The sequence below is a fragment of the Dendrobates tinctorius genome, unplaced genomic scaffold (genome assembly GCF_039654945.1).
Source record: "Dendrobates tinctorius isolate UK_male_01 unplaced genomic scaffold, ASM3965494v1 ptg000083l, whole genome shotgun sequence".
Taxonomy (NCBI): domain Eukaryota; kingdom Metazoa; phylum Chordata; class Amphibia; order Anura; family Dendrobatidae; genus Dendrobates; species Dendrobates tinctorius.
Genome location: NW_027361751.1, coordinates 9539755 through 9563875, shown reverse-complemented (window position 1 = coordinate 9563875; position 24121 = coordinate 9539755). Strand labels below are relative to the sequence as shown.

Here is a 24121-nt window from a genome sequence, read left to right as displayed (position 1 = left end):
AAAAAAAAAAATCGCTAAATAAATAAGAAAAAATATTCCCTAATAAATTCATTTTTTGGAAATAAAAAAAAAATAAAATAAAAGTACACATATTTGGTATAGCCGCGTCCGTAACAACCCGCCCTATAAAACTGTCCCACTAGTTAACCCCTTTAGCTAACCCCTTAAAAAATAAAAATAAAAACTAAGCAAAAAATAATGATTTATTATCATACCGCCAAACAAAAAGTGCAAGAACGCGCGATCAAAAAGACGCAAATAAATATCCATGATACCGCTGAAAACGTCATCTTGTCCCGCAAAAAACGAGCCCCCATACAGCATCATCAGGAAAAAAATAAAAAAGTTATAGCTCGCAGAATAAAGCGATGCAAAAATAATTATTTTTTATATAAAATTGTTTTCAATACATAAAAGCGCCAAAACATAAAAAAACGACATAAATGAGGTATCGCAGTAACCGTACTGACCCGAAGAATAAAAGCGCTTTATCAATTCCGCAGGCGGAACGGTGTAAACGCACCCCCCAAAAGAAATTCATTCTGCGTCCCAAAAATCGGAATAAAAAGCGATCAAAAGATGTCACGTGCCCGAAAATGATACCAATAAAAACATCAACTCGTCCCACAAAAAATAAGACCTCACATGACTCGGTGAGTCAAAATATGGAAAAATTATAGCTCTCAATATGTGGTGATGCAAAAACTATTTTTACAATAAAAAGCGTCTTTTAGCGTGTGACAGCTGCCAAATATAAAAACCGCCATAAATAGTAAATTAAACCCCCCGTTATCACCCCCTTAGTTAGGGAAAAATAATAAAATTAAAAGAAAATGTATTTATTTCCATTTTCCCATCAGGGCTAGGGTTAGGGTTAGGGCTGAGATTAGGGTTAGGGGTGTGTTGGGGTTAGGGTTGGAGTTATAATTGGAGTGTTTCCATTGTTTGGGCACATCAGGTGCTCTCCAAATGCAACATGGCGTCTGATCTCAATTCCAGCCAATTCTGCGTTGAAAAAGTCAAATGGTGCTCCATCCCTTCCAAGCTCTGCCATGCGCCCAGTGTTTTACCCCCACATATAGGGTATCAGCCTACTCAGGACAAATTGCAAAACAACTTTTGGGGTCCAATTTCTCCTGTTACCCTTAGGAAAATAAAAAATTGGGGGCAAAAATATCATTTTTGTGGAAAAAAATGATTTTTTTATTTTCACGCCCGGGCGTTATAAACTTCTGTGAAGCACTTGGGGGTTCAAAGTGCTCACAACACATCTAGAAAAGTTCCGTGGGGGTCTAGTTTCCAAAATGGGGTCACTTGTGGGGATTTTCAATAGTTTAGGTACATCAGGGGCTCTCCAAACGCACATGACACCCGCAGAGCATTCCATCAAAGTCTGCATTCCAAAACGTCACTACTTCCCTTCCGAGCCCTGACGTGTGCCCATACAGTAGTTTTCTCCCACATATGGGGTATCAGCGTACTCAGGACAAATTGGACAACAACTTTTGGGGTCCAATTTCTCCTGGTACCCTTGGAAAAATAAAAAAAATTGGTGACTAAAAGATCATGTTTGTGGAAAAAATACGATTTTTTTATTTTCACGCCCGGGCGTTATAAACTTCTGTGAAGCACAGGGGGGTTCAAAGCGCTCACCACACATCTAGATAAGTTACTTGAGGGGTCTAGTTTCCAAAATGGTGTCATTTGTTGGGGGTTTTCACTGTTTTGGTACATCAGGGGCTTTCCAAACGCGACATGGTGTCCGATCTCAATTCCAGCCAAAAACGTCAAATGGCACTGCTTCCCTTCTGAGCTCTGCCATGCGCCCAAATAGTGGTTTACCCCCACATGTGGGGTATCAGCATACTAAGGACAAATTGCACAATAATTTTTAGGGTCCTGTTACCCTTGTAAAAATAAAAATTGGGGGTAAAAAGATCATTTTTGTGGAAAAAATATGATTTTTTAATTGTACCGCTGTACGTTATAAACTTCTGTAAAGCCCTTGTGGGTTCAAAGTTCTCACCACATATCTAGATAAGTTCCTTGGGAGGTCTAGTTTCCAAAATGGGGTTACTTGTGGGGGGTTTCCACTGTTTAGGTACATCAGGGGCTCTCCAAACGTGACATGGCGTCCGATCTCAATTCCAGCCAATTTTGCATTGAAAAAGTCAAACTGCGCTCTTTCCCTTCTGAGCTCTGCCTTGTGCCGAAACAGTGGTCCCCCCCCACATATGGGGTGTCAGCGTACTCAGGACAAATTGCACAATAACTTTTCCAGTCCAATTTCTCCTGATACCCTTGGTAAAATAAAAAAAACTTGAACCTGAAGTATTTTTTTTTGTGAAAAAAAGTTAAATGTTCATTTTTTTTTAAATATTCAAAAAATTTCTGTGACGCACTGAAGGGTTAATAAACTTCTTGAGTGTGGTTTTGAGCACCTTAAGGGGTGCAGTTTTTAGAATGGTGTCACTTTTGGGTATTTTCTATCATATAGACCATTCAAAGTGGCATCAAATGTGATGTGGTCCGTAAAAATAAAATGGTGTTGCAAAAATGAGAAATCGCTGGTCAACTTTTAACCCTTATAACTTCCTAACAAAAAAAAAATTTTGGTTCCAAAATTGTGCTGATGTAAAGTAAACATGTGGGAAATGTTACTTATTAAGTATTTTGTGTGCCGTATCTCTGTGATTTAAGGGCATAAAAATTCAAAGCTGGAAAATTGCAAAATTTTAAAAATTTTCTGCAAATTTCCGTTTTTTTCACAAATAAACGCAAGTTATTTGAATGAAATTTTACCACTAACATGAAGTACAATAGGTCACGAGAAAACAACGTCAGAATCACCGAGATCCATGGAAACGTTTCAGAGTTATTACCTCATAAAGGGACAGTGGTCAGAATTGTAAAAATTGTCCCAGTCACGAACGTGCAAACCACCCTTGGGGGTTAAGGGCATCGTGTGGGAATTTGCTGCAGAAGACCGGAGAAGATGGAAGTCTGCAGATGAACCGAAACAATAGGCAAAACAGGGCACTGCAGCAGGACAATGATCCAGAAAACACCAAGTCCACCTATGAATGGCTTAAGAAAAAAAAACTAAGACTTTGGAGTGGCCTAGTCAAAGTCCTGAGCTTAATCCGGTTGAGACGTTGTGGCATGACCTTAAAAAGGCGGGTCAGGCTCGGAAACCCTCCAATGTGGCTGGACTACAACAATTTTGCAAGGATGTGTGGGCCAAAATTTCTCAAGATCAGTTATAAAAGACTCATTGATAGTTATCGCAAATGCTTGACTGCAGTTGTTGCTTCTAAAGGTACTGTCACACTAAGCGATATCGCTAGCAATATCGCTATGACTTGTGACGTTATAGCGATATTGCTAGCGACATCGCTGTGTCTGATACTTACCTACGACCCGCTCCCCCGCTGGTTATCGCTGATCGCGCGAGAACGTCCTGGACCGTTTCTCGTTGTCAGCTTCCTGTGGAGAGACGAGTGTGGAGCAGGGCGGGAGGACGCAGGATCGCCTAGTGTGACAGGTAAGTAGCGACCCCCAGCGATGTCGCTGGTGAGATCTGCCTGTGTGGCAGCTCACTAGCGACCACTTAGCGATGTACCAGAGATTCTGACCGCGTCATATCGCTGGTACATCGCTAAGTGTGACAGTACCTTAAGGGTGGCCCAACCAGTTATTAGGTTTAGGGGGCTATCACTTTTTCACACAACTGTGTACCGGTATATATTTTTAACCAAAATCCATTTCTTAATACATCTTAACCCTTCAGAATATTTACCATTTCAATAATGTCAATATTAGATGTAAATGGAAGTGCCCTTTTAGTGGTAGCCTTTAACTACACATTACTACTGATGCAATCCTTCCATATCTCAGTTCTGGAACATTAATGGTCCACTTAAGATTAAAGAGTTCCAAACTATCCATTTACTCAGAAGCGATAAACCGCTACAAACATCCACAAACATCTATTCCTGTTTCCGGCTATCCTGAAAAACACTTATTTTTTTTCCCTGCACCACCACAAAAAAATATTAAAGGGGTTGCCAGGATTTTCTTTAAAAGAAAGTGCTAACAACTGGAAACGTATAATGATTACATATCTAATAAACCACCCCGCCACTGCGCCCTATTCATCCTACAGTGAGAATGACATTTTCATTGATGGCTGTAGAGATAGCATGAATAATGGAAATGTCATTATTACAGTTGGACTGGCGGCGACCACCAGAACAGCAGGGCATTAACTGTGGGGGATGTAGTCTGAGAGCGATGCTTAATATATTTCCAGACCTAAGAACTCATTACAGAAAACCCCTTTAAAAGTATAAGCAGTAGACTCATTAAAGACAAAAAGGTGCTTGACCTGCCACGATCTCTGGAGGAAAAAAAATTATATGAGTAAAAATATAGTAGCATCACTGTAAAATGAAACTGGTATTCTGGTTTAACCTCTTCACGCCTAAGTGATTTTCTGCTTTGGACCTTTTGTACTTCCTCCTCTTCTTCCAATTCTAGTGACATACCGACATTTGTGGCAGGCAACACAGCTGCTATGGGGCCCTTGAGCCGAGACGGCCCGATGCAAGCAACACCATTGGGCCCCCCACCTGTCATTGCACATTCAACTGTATCGGAATCCCGGATGCCGATACAGTTGACGTCTGACGTTACGCTGAGATGTGCGGCACTCAAAGCTCACTTCAGAGACAGGAACAGCGGAGGAACAAGGAGGAGAGGTGACTAGGAGGTACATTATACTATATGGAGTGCATTCTACTGTATGGAGGGCTATGGGGAGTGAATTATACTGTATGGAGGACTATGGGAAGTGCATTCTACTGTATGGAGGACTAAGGAGTGCAATATACTATATGGAGGGATATGGGGGGTCCATTATACTATATGGAAGGCTATGTAGGGGCCATTATAATATTTGGAGGGCTATGTAGGGGCTATTATAAAATTTGGAGGGCTGTGTGTGATCCTAATATTTGGAGGGCTCTGTGGGAGACTTTATACTTTATGGACAACAGAGCAACAAGACAAGTACATTAGAGTCTAGTTTGAGTAATCGACGCCTCACAGGTCCTCAACTGGCAGCTTCATTAAATAGTACAAAACGCCAGTGTCAACGTCTACAGTGAAGATTCGACTCCGGGATGCTGGCATTCAGGGCAGAGTGGCAAAGAAAAAGCCATATCTGAGACTGGCTAATAAAAGGAAAAGATTAATATGGGCAAAAGAACACAGACAGAGGAAGATTGGAACAAAAGTGTCATGGACAGACAAATCCAAGTTTGAGGTGTTTGGATCACACAGAAGAACATTTGTGAGAGGCAGAACAACTGAAAAGATGCTGAAAGAGTGCCTGACGCCATCTGTCAAGCATGGTGGAGGTAATGTGATGGTCTGGGGTTGCTTTGGTGCTGGTAAACACCATGCCATACCCTGTGGACAGCGCTTGATTGGAGTCAATTTCATCCTACAACAGGACAATGACCCAAAGCACACCTCCAAATTATGCAAGAACTATTTAGGGAAGAAGCAGGCAGCTGGTATTCTACCTGTAATGGAGTGTCCAGTGCAGTCACCAGATCTCAACCCCATTTGGCAACTCTTTTGATTAATAAAATTATGAGATTTCATGGAAAACACAAAATTGTCTGGGTGACCCCAAACTTTTGAACGGTAATGTAAATATCTATATATATATAATCGTCTTATTCTGTCTGTCTGTAACCGAAATCCAGCGTCGTTGATTGGTCTATGCTTGGCGGCCGTGACCAATCAGCAACAGGCACAGTGCGCAGGCGCAGTGTGGAATGCGAAGGACGCCAATCACCACTACCGTTGGGAGATCAGCGGCGCTAGCCGCTGATCTCCCGACAGTTACCGAGGGTCATCTCCGGCCACATGCACATCAGCGGCGACGCAGCGGGGAGATGACCAGCGCTAGCCGGTACCCAGGGTCCGGAGGAGAGGAGACTCCTCTGGACCCCGGGTACCATCAACCTGTAAAAAATAAAATTAAAATAAAAAAGTGATATACTCACCTTCCGATGGCCTTCGGACTCTTTCTCTCCTCTCCACGCTTCCGGCATCTTCTGTTCCCAGTAATGCTTTGCGCCAAACACCGCTGATGACGTCGCGCTCTCGCAAGAGTGATCTCAGCAGCGGTCTTTGGCGCAAAGCATTACTGGGAACGGAAGATGCCGGGAGCGTGGACAGAGTCCGGGGGCCGTCGAAAGGTGAGCATATGTAAAAAATAGAATTAAAATAAAAAGTGATATACTCACAATCCGACGGCCCCCGGACTCTTTCCCTCCTCTCACCACGCGCCCCGCATCTTCCGGTCCCAGTAATGCTTTGCGCGAAACACCGCTGATGACGTCATGTTCTCGTGAGAGTGATGTCATCTCCGGTCCTTCGTGCTAAGCATTACTGGGACCGGAAGATGTAGGGAGCGTGGTGAGAGGAGTAAAAGAGTCCGGGGGCCGTCGGAAGGTGAGTATATCACTTTTTTTTATTTTAATCTCCCGCTGGCCATATTCTAGAGCACCCGATGCTTTAGAATCGGGCCAACATCTAGTATATATATATATTTATTACACACAGAGCAGATGAAAAAAGTATTGAAAATATCACCAATTTTCTAAATAAATATTCTCACCAGCCTTAAAATACCAACCCCCAGCTGTCTGCATTAGCAAGGCTGGTTGTCAAAAATGAGGGAGACAATTGTTTGACTTGAACTTTGGTCGATTTTTGTTCCAGATTGGAAGGGGATCTTAATTCCTGGAACCATGAAGAGTTCTCCTGGTTTGGCCGGGTTAACATCCTTAAAATGACTGTGTTGCCTAGACTTTTGTATTTACTACAAACTATCCCGATATATATCCCATCCTCCATCTGGATGAGGGTCCAACATAAATTCAGTCAATTTGTTTGGTCAACGAGACGCCCAAGAATTCGTAATACTGTTTTGGCGCTTCTAAAGGATTTTGGGGGTATAGGTTTGCCGGACTGCCGAAAATACTATCTGGCGTCCGCCCATGCAAGGATCTTAGAAATTCTTCACTGTAGAGAATCTAAACTGTGGGTACGTATGGCCTATGAGTCTTACATCAGTTTCCACTCTACCATGAACTTGGCCTATTTTGGCCGAAACAACATCCCTATTCCATTTAGTCTCAGGCAAACACTCAAAACTGTCCACCTTCCCAGTATAAAGGGAATTCTAAATAACCTATTAGGACCATTATCCCCAATAACAGATAACCCAAAATTTCCATCCGGTGTCTCCTCAAGCCTTTTTCTGGGTACCTTCAAGAAAAACCCCTTGCGTCTTTATCATGTGGCCCCTGAGGGTGTATTGCTTCCCCTCTCAGCTATTTTAGGTGATCGTCCACAGAAAGCGAGATATTCTTCTGAATATATTCAACTAGGGCATTTTTTCTCTACATTTGCCAATCATTTAGAATGGGTGTGCCCCCTTTCTTCTTTTTAGTCTCCATTTATGGCTCCCACTAATCCTTTGCATGCAATTTCCGATATCTATAACTTCTATTAAGTAGTGATCCGGATATGCTTCCCCCTTTTTGTAAGGCGAGGGAAAGGGAGCTCCATCAAACCTTTACAAGAGAACAATGGTATAAATGTTTCCATATCTCTCATAAATCTAATATAGCTAATAAAGCTCAGGAAACTAGTTATAAAATAGTATCTAGATGGTATTGTGTTCCTTCAGTCTTACATAAATGGTTCCCGGGAGTATCCAACTTGTGCTGGCGATGTGGGGTCCATGTGGGTTCAATGTCGCATATATGGTGGTCGTGCCCGGCCTTAGCGGCCTTCTGGGAGGGTGTTCTTAAAGCAATTAGATAAATGACGGGGTGTCAATCCCTAAAAGCCGGGAAGCAATTCTACTATTTTTTTTATGCTTCCCATGCCTAAGAATGCTTTTAAGAAATCGTTATTGAGGCACCTTCTTCAGACTTCCAAGACTCTGGAAGTCCTTAGACCCGCCTTTGCTAGAGGAATGGTTTTGGGGAGGTGGCTAGAGTTCACCGGATGGAATCCCTGATAGCCCATACACAAGAGGCAGATAACAAAGTGGCTGCAAAACAGTTTCATTGGGAATCCTTCTTATCCTCATCGATGTACCAAAATATGGCAAGATCATTTCTATCTTATCCTTTTATGATATTTAATATGCCGGTATCTTAGTTCATGCTCCGTCTGCCTTACTGATTTGACCTCATGGTCCTTATAAGGCTGAGTGCAGACGGAGTTTTGAGCCCTGCGGATTTTTCCGTGTAGAATGGAAGAAAACTGCAGGTCAAATGACCTGCATTTTTCCTGCGGATTTCTTCTATTTTTCACGCGGTTTTCATGCGGTTTTTGTGCGGTTTTCCATTGCGGTTTTCCCCCTGCGGATTTGGTGACAGGGGAGATCGAAAACCGCACAAAAGAAGTAACATGCTGCGGATTTTGTACCGCGGATTCTGCACAGCGTTTTTTTTTTTCCATTCATTTTAAAGGTACTGTACATCACAATGCGGATATGCAACGTTTCTGCGCGGTAAAATCCGCTGCGGAAACGCTGCAAATCTGCATCGTGTGCACATGGCCTAAACATTTCTTCTCTTTTCTCCTTCCTGTTATTTAGTTTAACAGGTTGTCAACTGTCTTTTGCAAACTACTGTTGATACCGTATAGCGTTGTTTGTTTTCATGTTACTACACAATTCTCTATTTCAGTAGTTACTATTCCATGTGGTATGTTCTTTTGTAACCTGTTGATATGTTTGTTTTAGTTGTTTATTATAAAACAATAACATTTTGCATAAGAAAAAAATTAGGGGGACAACACGTCGTTTTTTTTTAATAATAATAAAAAAAAAAAAATAAAAAAAAAGAGTGGGAACCCCTTCTATTTTTGATAACCAGCCTTGCCAACGCTCACAGCTGTGGGTTGCAGCCCCCAGTTTTGCCTGGCTGGTTATAGAAAATACAGGGGATCCCACACGAGATTTTTTATTTACTTATTTATAGCGCAAGCGGTGGAGTAAGAGTCACATCAGCTGCTCCTGCAATCACTACTATTAGCATCAGCAGGTGAAGGCTGATGGGAGTAATAGTCCCGTCAGCCTCTGCCTGCTGTCACTGTTATTAGTTAAATGTAACTCATCATTCTCCCCACTCGTGCTGATCACTGACAGAGCGGGGGGGGAGAATGATGTGAGCGGTCTACAACATCCAATGCTGGGAAACAGTGCTAACTATCGCTGCTTCAGTGGTTCTGGTGCGTGTGGTACTGATGCGGGACACGGGCAGCACATGGTTGCCACACGTGTCGCAAGAATTACACACACGGATATCTCTGGTATCGTTTTTTCCGGTACCGGAAATATCAGGGTGTGTGAAACTGGCCTAACACGGTCAGCACCTACTAGTTATGGTACAAGTCCAGTTCTCTCTCCATACAGCTCCTGTGCTCATGTGGCATATATTTTTTAGATTTGGTGTGAATCGATTCACGTCCTATTCAATCGGCAACGATAGTGGTCTGTGAACGCTGCCCAGGAGGAGGAGCACCGACTCAGAGGCTATGTGCACACGTAGTGAAAGGTGCTGCGAAATTTTCCGCGCAGATTTGAAAAAATCTGCAGGTCAAAAGTCCTGCGGTTTAGAACTGCGGTTTCACACCTCTACAATGGGGAACGTGTGAAACCGCTGCGGATTCTGCACAAAGAATTGACATGCTGGGGATTTGTACCCGCAGCAAATCCGCGCAGACAAATCCGCAGCATGTGCACTGCGTTTTTCATTTTACCATTGAAAACAATGGTACTGTACAAGGCACCTAAATCTGCTGCAGGTCCGCAGAGCCAGAAAAGCTGCGGATCCACAGCAGAATCCGCAATGTGTGGAAGCTGGCAGCCGGTATAGCGTGTGAGCCGTGCGGACAGTGACAGCACACACCATGGCAGACAAACCAGATCTGGGAGAAATTGGCACATTTGATAAGTCCAAACTGAAGAAAACGGTGACCCAAGAGAAGAACCCACTGCCTACAAAAGAAACCATTGAGCAAGAGAAACAAAACTGAATTGGTGATGAAGCAATCTCAACACCCCAGATAATGTGTGCACATAGCCTGACCTATTGACATCCGTGGTTCTTTTAATTAGCCGATGTCATAATTAAAAGAGAAGAGCCTTGGGTGCTAGCAGGTAAGAGGCAGGTACTCCCTCTACTGTGCAGTGGCCACAAACTACTGTCATGGCCAATGGAATAGGACGTGCGAATCAATTCACACCAAATCCAATATGATATATGGTCACAAAGAGGTTAAAGTGCAACCGTTGTTTTAATTTATATTACATAACTCAATAGTACAGGTAAAAATAAGCTACTTTATAATATATCTTATCAGAGAAATGTGCTTCTTTCGCTGCCAGAATTCATCACTTTCAAAATTCTCAATTTTGGAGGTAAAATCTGTATTCAGTGAAGACAGACTTTCCCATTACTGATAAAAAAAATAACCACTTCCAAACAGAAAGCTAGTGCGTACAGGTGCAAACAAAGAGTAGCCATCTCTATATATAAAAACTTGCACTCTGTAGTGCTAAAGCATGTAAACATGAAATATGTAGAATATGAACAGCATTACTGCTCTAGAAATTTTTTTTTTTAAAAATGGAGATGCTCGGCACATAATTTTACCAAGTTATGCAAGCCCAGTAGCCAATGGTTGCCGAGAATCTAATGTGAATCCTCTCCTAGGATGAAGCCTGCATTTATGGGTAGGTAGCAACCTACTGCAATTAAAATCACCACGGGCTGATGGGTGGAGTGCTCGGTCAGAGAGCAAACATACCTACGCATAAATGCAGGCTTCATTCTCACCGGAGAATCCTTACAGTGCACAATGTGCACAATGTGTGGATTCACATGTCTGCAGTCAAAACCTCCTTAACATTTAATTGTGAAAAACATGGTTGTATTACTTTCTTTTCAGATGGTTTCTATGTTTCTACTTTCAAATGTCTGGGAAAATCAAAGCAAATATTCTATCAAAGGGAAAGTATGTCATTATACTGTAGTTTCTACTTTTAAACACGACTGAGCACTGCCGATACTTCCATTTTATGTTGAAATCTTGATGGTAAATCTATATTTTTCAGTTAAATGTCTATATTAAGTCTTTACTGGAAAGGCTCCTGAGCTTGTCGTAAATCTGATAATAAGAATAGCCCAAAACCGTCCATACAGATCAAAGTGTAGCAAGAATAATCATTGATTTAGCATTAATGGAACATCACTGGGAAGAGTGTAAGAAATGGCGTCTTTATGCACTTTTTATTTTTCAATGGTTACAAAAAAAAAAAAACAAAAATCAAACCATGATAAAGCATACCTTCAGTAATCAAACCTGGTAGAAGTGATTGGGGACTGCTGCTCAGCTCCTAATGAAGTAAATGGGAGCAGAGCTGCAGTACCGGAGAACAACCACTGCAGAGTGAATGGAGCTGTGCTGTACATGTCATGTGACTGCAGCAGGAGCTGTACACAGCTGATCGGTGGGGTTGTCAGATGTCAGCCCCCTCAAATGTGCCACCGATATTAAAGTGATGGACAACCCCTTCAAAGAAGGTTTAAAACCCTTTACGTTCTCCCTGCTCATGATAGCTGTGATCTTATGGATAGCAATAAATCTAACTGTTTGAATAGCTCAATGAAACAGATAATTGTGGGCCGTTTGCACATTTGACTAGTTAAAGGGGTGGCCAAGGTTTTGAATACTGATGTCCTACCCAATATTAGATGGGTGGGGTCTGACTCCAGGCAATCCCGACGATCAGCTGTGTGAATGGGCCTCTGCATTCTTTACACTGGGCGGCACTGCACAGCGTGGACTATTTGTACGGCAGCGCTCAGTATTGCAACATGTGCCGATCACTTGGATTGTTTTGCATCGTCACATAGAGCGCTGTATAAGGCTGTGTGCACACGCTGCGGAAAAGGTGCGGATTCATCCGCGCGGATTTTGTACAATCCGCAGGTGAAACCGCAGGTCAAAAGACCTGCGGTTTTACCTGCGGATTGTTCTGCGGTTTTGCCCTGCGGTTTTTCATCTCCTCAATGGAGGAGATGGCAAACCGCAGGAGAATCCGCAGAAAGAATTGACATGTCAATTCTTTCTGCGGATTGAAAACCGCAGATAATCCGCGCGGAAAATTCCGCACCGTCTGCACTGCGGTTTTTGATTCCCATAGGGAATCATTGTACTGTACACCGCAGCAGAAACTGCTGCGGGTCCGCAGCGGCCAAAACCGCTGCGGAACCGCAGCAAAATCCGCAGCGTGTGCACACAGCCTAATGAGCACATCTCACGGCTCCTCCGGCTTCTGTCATTACATCCTATTTTGTCAAACCGCAAGCTGGTCTCCATTATGTTGGCGGATCTATTACCTTCCCTTGTTCCCACCTCCCTCAATTGTCCAGAAGGAGATTTCAGATATTTTTACAGAACTATTTTTTGGGGAAAGTAATGTCTGATCAGCCAGACATTGTTGGAGTGTTAGGCAGCAGTGATGTTTCTCGTACATAAAATAACATTTGAAAAACAAAGGACCGATTTCTGTCAGTGTTTGGTCAATGGCAGGTTTTGCCATCAGAGTGTTTCTTGAATGCAGCATTAAAGGAGTCTGTCACCCCCAAAATGCAAATAGGCCTGTTATACAATCATATTCGCCCCTAAACAAAAGAGAATTGTAGATTTTACTTGTTTTAAATAAAAACAGTTTTACTGAGCATGTAATTCATCAGGGGTCCTCAGTGCACCTGCGGCCTGACCAAGGGCTCGCCCCTCTATTGCTGTCCTGCTCCCCTTATGGTGATTGCCAGTGCTCATTTTAGGCTATGTGCACACACTGCAGATTCACCTGCGGGTTTTTTGCCGCGGAACCAAAGGTAAAGTGACCTGCGGTTTCACATCTCTACTATGTTAAAGGTGTGAAACCGCAGCAGAATCCGCAGAAATAATTGACATGCTGCGGAAAAAAAAAAAAATCGCAGGAAAACCACAGCGTGAGCACTGCGGTTTTGAAAACCCATAGGCTAACATGGTAAAGTACTATGTCTGCGGAACTGCTGCGGTTCCGGAACCGCAGCAAAAACCGCGGCGTGTGCACATAGCCTTAGAGTGCGATGTGACTCGTATACTGAGCCCTGCACACACAGTGTCAGTAAGGAGCGTTCTCACCGCTCTCCTGTCTGCAGCGGCCGCTCACTGAACAAAGGAGCACACAAGAGCAAGAAATGCTGACAGAAGAGAGCGATGAGCGCGCACTCTGACCAGGGCTGTGGAGTCAGAGTCATGGAGTCAGAGCCCATTTTGGTGGCGTTGGAGTCATGGAAACTGAGGAGTCCAAGGTTTGGCTTACCGACTCCACAGCCCTGGCTCTGACACTGTGTGCTCGCTCTGCTCGTCTCTTTGCCATCAGCATTGGCCGCAGACAGGAGAGAGGGATGAGAGCACGTCTGCACTGACACCGTGTGCCTTCTCTGCTCCTGTAGGGTAAGTGCACACGTAGTTTTTTGGTTGTGCAGATTTTGTTGGTAAGTCCTGCGGTTTATCCTCGGATTAGCCTGCGGTTTCACACCTCATAGTGATAAGGTGTGAAACCGCACAAAGAATTGACATGATGCGGATTGCAAACCGCACGGAAAAATCTGCAGCATGTGCACTGCGGTTTTTTTTTTTCATAGGAAATAAAGGTACTGTACAACGCAGCAGAATCCGCAGCGTGTGCACATACCCTAAGTGTGCGCAGTGCTCAAAAGCGAGTGCTGTCCATCACCATAACCGGAGGGGTGGAGGATGGTAACCGAGGAGGAGCGGTGCACTGAGGACCTCTAATTTACATTTGTAAGGGTGTGTGCACAGGATGCGGAGTCTGCTGTGGTGTACAGGACCATATAAGGCAATGCAAAATGAAATCTGCAGTGCCCACGGTGCGGGATTTTCCGCGGGGTTTTAAATCCGCAGCATGTCACTTCTTTGTGCGGATTCCGCAGCGGTTTGGCACCTGCTCCATGGAAATCCTGCGGATTTATAAAGATCTGCGCGGACAATTCCACAGCAGATTCCGCAATGTGTGCACACACCCTAATAGTGTGTTTATTTAAAAAACGAATTAAGTGAAATCTACACTGAGAATGATATTTCTAGTGGCCAAGTCCCCGATATGAATGGAGAGATGGATCATTTGGGTGACGTACACCCTTTAAAAACCACAAGACAAGAAAAAAGTTCATACAGTCGTCTGTAAAACTCGGTCTCATCGCCGTCTGTCCGCAGGGCTCCGGAGCCTCGTACACGCCTGTAAGGTGGTCGCGTTCTGCTGGGGAGACCCGAGGATGGTCCCCGCGGGGACTGCGTTTCACAGACATTTGTATGAGCCCAAACACCCTGCGTGACACAAAGCCCACAGTGGAAACAAGTCACACACAAAAATTTGCTGCAGAATTTCCTGCCACAAAATACCAGTCCCTTTGTGACTGGGGCGATCTCTGCGGCCTGCGCTGGGATTTCTGAAAACTCCATTTTTCTGCGATACAACTTCTGCCACATGTGAACACTACCCTAGGATGGAATACTGAGCGGCTGCACTGCGGTCTCTTCCACACTCAGAAGTATAGAACCAGTAATGATATCATCGCGTATGTGGTTGTGAAACTACAAGTCTCAGCAATCCCCGATACCTGCAGCATGCTGGGAGTTGTAGTTTCTGAAAGGCCTCAGCATCTGATATAAGCTGTCATTGATCACTGTGACATTGCAGGTATGGGGCAGGGACAAGACTGGACATGTTTACAGATGGAAGAAAGCAATGCATTAAATATACAGAGCAATCATACAAGGTCCCTCCGTGCCAGCTGTAAAGATGGCGCCCCCACTCATCAGATCACTTACCAGGGTGTGGGTGGTATAAGCTACAGCTTCAGTTTATTTTTTCCCTCCATTCACACACAGCCAGCAGCTTCTTCCTATACAGAACAGTGTCTGCCCCTTCTCTTCCTGGAAGATTACAGCCCCTCCCACGCAGGAAGCCATGGCCGCCATCTTTGCTAAGGGAAGCTGATCTGGCTAGGACTTGTGATCTAGCTGGTTGGTTGCAGGAAAGTCCTGGCTGGTCAGGTGACAGAGAGCACAGCAGGCCAGGCAGATAGAAGGCTATGGGTTCACTGTGAGGCTGGAGCTGCAGTATAGTGTTGGCATTCTGACCATTTCTGTTCCTCTATCTGTAGACTTTTTTGTGTGATGTTTCTGGTGTAGCCTCCTTTAGAGGAGTCCTTGATCAGTGTATCAGGCAATTGCCTAAATGGCAGTTACTGAGATGTCACTACAGTGTGATATCAGTGCTAGAGGCATAGCTGCCTGATGGTGGGTAGTAGTAGAACCCTTTTCCCTGGAATAGGAGGGCTGTGTGGCCGCCAGTCAGGGCCGGTGTCAGCACCAAGGCAAGTGCTCGGGCCCTGAGCAGGTGGGGGGGCCCACTTGCCGTCGAGGACACCGATGCACTATGGGGCCCTGTACCAGTGCTGGCGCCTGTGAGTGGGCCCCCCTGCTTGCTTAGGCCCCGGCATTTGCAATACTTACCTCTCCCTGTTCCACCGCTGCGGCGTCTTCCGTGTCTCCACTAGTGTGCACACTCCGCCTAAACAGTCACAGGGCAGAAAGTTAGAAGACGACGACACTGAGGATTATGGAGCAGAACAGCGGCCAGCGAGGAGAGGCGAGTATGTAATTTTTGTTTTTTTTATGTTTGGAGCATTATGTGGTGCTCATTATACTGTATGGAGCAATATATGGGGCTCATTATACTGTATGGAGCAATATATGGGGCTCATTATACTCTATGGAGCAATATATGGGGTCCATTATACTGTATGGAGCAATATATGGGGTCCATTATACTGTGTGGAATATTATATGGGGCTCATTATTCTGTATGGAGCAATATTGTGGTGCCCATAATATTGTATGGACGACTATACAGTCCAGTTTTTGAGCTATTGATATCACTCGTGTAAAATGTAAGAAGTGAAATCTTTGGCTTTGTACTACACCTACCGTATATTTCTCTGCCCAATTTGTGCATCACGAATTGAATGTGTTAAAGGGGCCCACTGAGACTCTTTCGCCTGGGGCCCACGAAAACCTGGATCCAGCCTTGCCGCCAGTGTTTTATCATTTTCCATTAAAGGGAACTTATCATGTTATAATGGTATCTGCGAGAGCTAGAGGGGCTGATTTACATTTTTGTAACAATTTTTAGCAAAACTTGTATTTTATTCATTTCAATTCCCAATGTTTGTATCCATAGGAGTCCAGGGGCGGTCCTACTCAGTGATTGTATGACTGTGCATGGATAGATAGCTGTCAATCACTAGTAGGACCGCCCCCTTGACTTATCCACACAAATACCAGAGATGTCAGTGAATAAAATACAAGTTAGGCCGGCGTCACACTAGAGAGGAATACGGACGAGTGCTATGCGAGAAAAAATTGCACTCGGACCAATGTTAATCTATGGGGCAGCTCCCATCATCTGTTTTTTACTCAGCAGTTTTATACGTGCGAGCATGCTGCGATTTGCACCGAATTACTCCCGAGACTCACCAATGCAAGTCTATGGATGCGGGAAAGACACCAAACGGACCATCAATGTGACTTGCAAGAAATACACACCGGTGTCCTTTGAAAAGCCGGCAATTCATGTGCGGTGTACAATAAAATCACACTGACAGCTTACAATCGAATAGTTATATACACATAGTATAGGTGTGTATATACTGTATATATGTATGTATACATATACAGTATATGTCAGTGACACACATATATATATTTAGATTTCATAGATAGCAGTATAGCCGATAATTCATTTGTCGGCTTCTGTAAAATCATTGCAGAAGCTGACAGGATAGGAGACGTGGTTTACATACAGTAAACCCATGCAGAACAGTTAGGCTAAGTGCACACGTACCGGAACTCTCGCGGAAATTACCGCGAGAATTCCGAAATTCCAGTCCGTGGGAAAATCGCATTTTAAATTCCCGCGGAAAAACTAGCATTTTGCAAGCGTATTTAGCTTGAAAAATGCTAGCGTTCTCCAAGCGATCTATAGCATCGCTTGGAGAACTGATTGACAGATTGGTCACACTCGTCAAACATAGTGTTTGACGAGTGTGACCAACTTTTTACTACTGAGGCTGCCTATGCAGCATCAGTAGTAAAAGATAGAATGTAAAAAAAAATAAAAAATAGTGTTATTCTCACCCTCCGACGTCCCGCGCATCCGTTCCCAGTAATCCTTTGCGAAAATGCCCGCGATGACGTCAGTTCTCGCGGGATCGCGACGTCTCGCGAATGACCGCGAGACTTCGCGATCCCGCGAGAACGGACGCCATCGCGGGCATTTTCGCAAAGGACTACTGGGAACGGGAGCGTGAAGAGAAGTGGAAAGACTGCGCGGGACGTCGGAGGGTGAGAATAACAATATTTTTTATTTTTAAATTCTATTTTTTACAGGGGTATGGTACCCAAAGCCCGGACGACAGTCTCCTCTCCTCCGGACCGTGGGTACCATCCGCAATTGTTCTGCTTACTTTCCGCATGGTGTGCACAGCCACATGCGGGAAGTAAGCGGAACAATGCATTCCTATGGGTGCGGGATCGCCGCGATTCCGCAAATTAATGAGCATGCTGCGGTTTTTACCGCGAAGCGATTCCGCCGCGGTAAAAACCGCAGCATTAGCACAGCATTGCGGAATCCCATAGGAATGCATGGGATGCTTATTTTTCGCGTTTTCGCGGCAAAATCGCGCGGTTAAAACAGCCGCGGAAACGCGAAAAAAACGCCACGTGTGAACTCAGCCTTAGATTTATGTATGTCGGTGTCTAATACTGTTAGTAGTATGTGTGTGTAAAATTTGGGACCTGTAGATATTTAATAAAAGAAAGTTTTCACAGAAAAAATTTGCTTGGGCTCACGCGCAATTTTCGGCGCCAGAGAGGGAAAGCCAGTGAATGAGGGCAGATATTAATAGCCTAGAGAGGGACCATGGTTATTTCCCCCCCCCCCCTCCGGCTAAAAACATCTGCCCCCAGCCAACCCAGAAAAGGCGCATCTACGAGATTCGCCAATTCCGGCACTTAGCCTCTCTCTTCCCACTGCCCTGTAGTGGTGGCATATGGGGTAATAAGGAGTTAATGTCACCTTTGTATTGTAAGGTGACATTAAGCCTGACTTAGTAATGGAGAGGTGTCAATAAGACACCTATCCATTACTGATCCTATAGTAAGAAAAGGGTTAATTTAACACACACAGAGTAAGTGGTTACACCTACAAGGATAAACGAATAACCCCAAATACAAAACCAAATGAATGGAATAATTAAAATATTTTATTAAATACTGTTTAAAAAACAAAGGATAAAACCAGCAAAATGGACAGATATAATACCATAAACATAAGGCGTTACATGGTAGACAAAGGGCAAATGTAATATATAATATAATATAATATAATATGCAATCTTAATGAAACAAAACATAAAGTGCAGTAAACAAATACACCTAAATACAATGCATAGTATGTAAATGAGATATATATACCAGTATAAAGTGCCAAATGCCTCTCCAACTCAACTTCAACTGAATTGACATCTCAGCAAAGGGAGGTCCTTGAGTTAGGACTTAGTTTTTCACCCACTGCCAATTTTGACTCCTTTACAGCCTTGAAAGATTTGCATCTTTTTGCACGCAAACTCCTCCTTAAAAAGTTACACCATAAATCTGCTAATAAGGAGAAGGAGAATTTGGATACTGAAGCAGAATTGGAGGCTTTAGAAACTCTTTATGAGCTACTTTTGGAGCAAGGACCGGCAGTTGTCAGTAAGTTTCCTAGGGCATTGGTTCCAAAATCAAAGAAATTTCCACCTTTGAAGTTAAGTGCTAATATTGATTTATTTGTGAAGTTGGTTAGTTCTGATTTCAGAAATATTTCAACTAAAATTTGTGATTACAATTTAACTGTGGCTCAAACTAGAGCTATTAAAGAACTTTCTGCAAGAACTGATGTAGTCATAAAACCATCTGATAAAGGTGGTAACACAGTGATCTGGCCTTGTACTATGTACGAAAAGGAGGTGTATAAACTACTGAAAGATACCAGATGCTATAGGAGGCTTACTTTTAACCCTTTAACCTCTTTTTGTTCACAGTTGAAGACTATATTGATAGGAGCTGTTGAGTCCTCGATTATTAGTCAAAGACAGATGGACTACTTGATTGTGGAATGTCCTACAATTGCCACGTTTTATATACTTCCGAAGGTACATAAAAATGTATCTTGTCCACCAGGCCGCCCGATTGTGGCAGGCAATAACAGCTTCAGTGAACCCATTTGTAAGTTGATTGACTCTGTTCTCCATCCTTTGGTAGAAACCTTGCCGTCTTACCTCAAGGATACAAATGATGTTTTACGTAAGATGGATGGTCTACAGTTGGAGGAAAACATGATTCTTGTGACTTGTGATATTGAATCTCTTTACACGTCTATTAGACATGAAGATGGTCTCTCCGCAGTCAAACAATTTTTGATGATGTCCAACGATGATGGTGAGTTTTGTGAGTTCATTGTGGATCTCCTCCAATTTGCACTCACTCATAATTTTTTTATTTTTTTGGATCAGTTTTTCCTACAGCTTCAGGGCACTGCTATGGGGGCGGCTTTTGCGCCCTCATATGCAAATTTGTTCCTGGGGCTGTGGGAGAGAAATATTTTTACAACGGATTCTACATCATTGGCTGATAGAGTGCAATATTGGGGGAGATACATTGATGATATTTTGTGTATTTGGCAGGGCTCCATGGATGAGCTTCATACTTTTATGAACCATCTGAATGATAACAACTTGAATTTACGGTTAACATATAAAGCAGGAAGATCAAATATTGAATTTTTGGATGTTTTGCTTCAGGTTGATGATACTGGATTTATACATACCGATGTCTTCCGCAAGCCCACCTCGACGAATAGCCTGTTACACTTCTCATCATCTCATCAACGAAGTCTTATCCGTGGTATACCCATAGGACAATTCTTACGGATGCGACGCATCTGTTCGAAAGAGGAATCATTTGAAAAACAGAGTAAAGACTTAAGCATTAGATTCCAAGAACGTGGATACCCCTCTTCATGTATAAAACGTGGGTATTGGCGTGCGAAAAGAACAGATCGTTTGGAGGCATTACATAAACGCAGATCTGATGTATTGTTTTCTGAGAAGGTACGCTATATACAAGATTTCAATAGCAAATGGCGTGAAATAAACATGATTCTGAATAAACACTGGGGGGTTCTACAAATAGACCCCATTTTGTCACAATATTTGCCATCTCGGCCAGCTATCACATATAGAAGATCCAGAAACATCCGTGACAAGTTAGTACATAGTCACTATAGTAAGAAAAAGGAGAATGTGTTTGGTTCACGGGGTCCAAAATGGGGATGTAAACCATGTGGTTCATGTGTTGCATGCCCTAATATAGAGAGATGTGGTGAGTTCTCAAATGCTGATGGGAGCAGAACATTCAAAATACTCTACCATATTACGTGCACTACTATGGCTGTTATTTATTGTGCCAGTTGCCCCTGAAATTTGAAGTATGTTGGTCTCACGTCAAGAGAGTTCAGACGCAGAGTGAGGGAACATGTCTTGGATATTAGAGCGGCACGGGATATCTCTGATATTGATTCATTAAAGACACTGCCAAGACATTTTAAATTGTTCCATGAGTGTAATGATTCTCTGCTAAGAGTGAGGGGGATCGATCATATTGCATTGAATATTAGGGGGGGAGATATTAAAAAAACGTCTCGCACAAATTGAAGCCAAATGGATATTCAGGTTGGACACGATTGCGCCCAGGGGTCTTAATGAACAACTATCTTTTAATGCGTTTTTATAATTGTTCTAATTTTTATTTTTGTTTTTGTTTTTTGCTTTAGTTTGTACCCGGTCCTGTGATTCTCTTGAAAAGGAATGCATCTTGATTATACTGTACCTCGCACTTATTTATCATGTATTCATTATGTATTTATCTACTATTTAGTATATTAATAAATTATTAAAAATTTAGTATTAATATTGTGTTCACTTTAGTTCACTCGAGCGCACGTGTGATCACTACACCTTACACTTTTGTTATTGGTATTTCCTTTTTTATGTATATATTTTTTTATATATATATTTATTTATTTCATTTATTTTTTTTTCACATTTTTTCACATTATTTCATTCCTTTTCTGTTTTGTTGCTCTGTTGTCCCACATATTTGATACATTATTCATTGTTTTGTTTGTTTGGTCTTTGGTCTCAGTTCATATGCCATGGTAACTTACCTTTGTCGCACATTGATATGAGACTGAATCTCATTTGTGTATTGACATCTATTATTGACTTAGATGGATTATCTTTGTTTATTGTGTCCATATATTTTGATATAGGAGAGATGCTTTTTAGCTGTCATGTTATATGTCTTTACACCTGTCATTGAAAAGTTGCGATACGTTACATCCGGTTTTCGGTATATTGGCATTATAATAAATTAATATTTTTTCTTATGTATTTAGTGTCCCCTGTTGGTATTAATATGATACATTAGCCTTAATTTGCTCTATTAGTATATATATTAAGTTGTGGGCGTTGCTATGCATTTACAGCTTCTGCCGCCCGGTGAGAATATGACGATGCACACTTCATCCTGGGATGTTTTGATAGCGATACGTCACTTCCGGTTTCGGGTACATTGATCTGCCGCCCGGTTAGATTATGGCGATGCACACTACATCCCAGGATGTTTTAATAGCGATACGTCACTTCCGGTTTCGGGTACATTGATCCGGTTTGCGCTTCATGCTTCCTGTTACTGCAGCATATGACGTGTCTTCCGGATCCCGCGATATCGGCGGCGGCGTGCGTTCCACTGTGGAACGCATTACCGTATTTTTCGCTTTATAAGACGCTCCGGATTATAAGACGCACCACAATTTTTGAGGAGAAAAATAAGAAAAAAATATTTTTTAATAAAATGGTGGTGCCTCTTATAATCCTTGCATCTTATTGCTTACCGGGGTTGGTGGCTGCGGTGTAGAGGGGTCCCAGGCTCGCTGCTGGAGGAGGCAGGCGTGGAGTGATGCTGCAGGCCGCATTCAGGGATGAGGGGGGGCTCCGATGTGTGCTGTTGCTGCTGCAGAGTCTTGTGCTGGTGTCAGGTTTCTCCACTTGTCCGGCGGTTGGAGGCCGGTGCTGCGGGTGCTCCGGTGCGGCGTTGTGTGCCCATCGATGCCCGGGGCTCTGCCGACATTGTTTGACAGACCAGAGCCCCAGCATTTCCTTGGTTCCCTGTATATGTGCGCTGAAGTGCCGGTAAAAAAAAATGGCTGCCGGCGCATGCGCAGATGGGATCTCGGGACCAGTTCTCGAGAGATGAGATCTGAAATCTCATCTCTCGAGAGCTGGGTCCCGAGATCCCATCTGCGCACGCGCGGCGGCCATTTTTTTGCAGGCACCACCGCGCGCACACAGGGAACCCAGGGAAAATGGCCGCCGGCGCGTGCGCAGATGGGATCTCGGGACCCACCTCTCGAGAGATGAGATTTCAAATCTCATCTCTCGAGAACTGGGTCCCGAGATCCCATCTGCGCACGCGCCGGCGGCCATCTTTTTACCGGCACACAGGGAACTGAGGAAATGCCGGGGCTCTGGCCTGTCGCACAATGTTGGCAGAGCCCCGGGCATCGACGGGCACACAATGCGGCACCGGACACACCCGCAGCAGCGGCCAGCAACCGCCGGACGCCCCGATCACAGCCTAGATAAGGCATGTCCGCTTTGTAAGACGCACCCCTGTTTTCCCCCCAAATTTTGGGGAAAAAAAGTGCGTCTTACAAAGCGGAAAATACGGTATATGAGATGTGATGTGCGTCTTGTTAATATATATACATTCTTTGGTTTGTTTCGATTGTGTCATTTTATTGGGGCGCACTATTTTGTTTTTGGGACCTGATCATCAAAATTATTAATGCCTTAGTTAATTAATTAAATATGTGGGAACTATTGTTCTCTATTGGACTGTGTACCATATAAAAACTTCCCCATATTCATTGTTAGTTCACTCCTTGAGAAAGCCACATCAGGCGAAACGTACGTTAAAAAAGGAGTTGGAGAGGCATTTGGCACTTTATACTGGTATATATATCTCATTTACATACTATGCATTGTATTTAGGTGTATTTGTTTACTGCACTTTATGTTTTGTTTCATTAAGATTGCATATTATATTATATTATATATTACATTTGCCCTTTGTCTACCATGTAACGCCTTATGTTTATGGTATTATATCTGTCCATTTTGCTGGTTTTATCCTTTGTTTTTTAAACAGTATTTAATAAAATATTTTAATTATTCCATTCATTTGGTTTTGTATTTGGGGTTATTCGTTTATCCTTGTAGGTGTAACCAGTTATATTATGAATATCCCCTTATGATATTTATCGGGTGAGGGATCTCACTAATTTGTTGATACACACAGAGTAAGAATAAAGTCTTTTAATAAAATAATACACCACACCATAAAATAAGAACCCCACAAAGCTCCAGAATAGGCACATCTAATAGAAGCGCCTTTTCTGGGCAGCTGCAGGCTGCTGTTTTTAGACTGGGGGGGCCCATATTCATGGCCCCTTACCTGCCTGAGAATAGCAGCCCGCACCTGTATAGTTTTGCCGGGTTGGTTAAAAAAAATAAGGGGGACCCCACGTTGGTTTATTTTCATTAATTCTTTCCTGCTCGTGCTGTTGCCGGCAGAGCAGGAAGAATAACAGCCGCGTTCAGCACCACATGCAGGGGAACAGTGCTTACAGTAGCGCTACGTCCCCTGCGGCCACCCGTGCTCATGGAGGACAGTGTGCACTGTTATCTGTTTGCACGTGTTGCGGGCTGTTTTAAAA

General features: G+C 43.3%; 2 protein-coding genes across 7 annotated transcripts in view; one reads left to right on the top strand and one right to left on the bottom strand.

Annotated features, from left to right (window-relative positions):
* The window catches only part of POLK (DNA polymerase kappa), a 125382-nt gene extending 110227 nt beyond the window's left edge, over positions 1-15155 (bottom strand). For 3 of the 6 annotated variants that reach the window (XM_073584098.1, XM_073584102.1, XM_073584101.1), the window contains exon 1: positions 15010-15154. The gene's annotated coding sequence lies outside the window, so the exon portion shown is untranslated. Of the gene's footprint in view, positions 1-11448; positions 11485-15009 lie in introns of those variants that run through there. The other 3 variants (XM_073584103.1, XM_073584099.1, XM_073584100.1) reach the window with 3 other exon arrangements.
* Positions 9956-10189, top strand: LOC141097221 (thymosin beta-10-like). The gene has a single exon (XM_073584337.1). It carries the CDS (start codon positions 10009-10011, stop codon positions 10132-10134), a length of 126 nt encoding a protein of 41 aa, XP_073440438.1. The 5' UTR covers positions 9956-10008; the 3' UTR covers positions 10135-10189.
* Positions 15156-24121: the final 8966 nt, after the last annotated feature.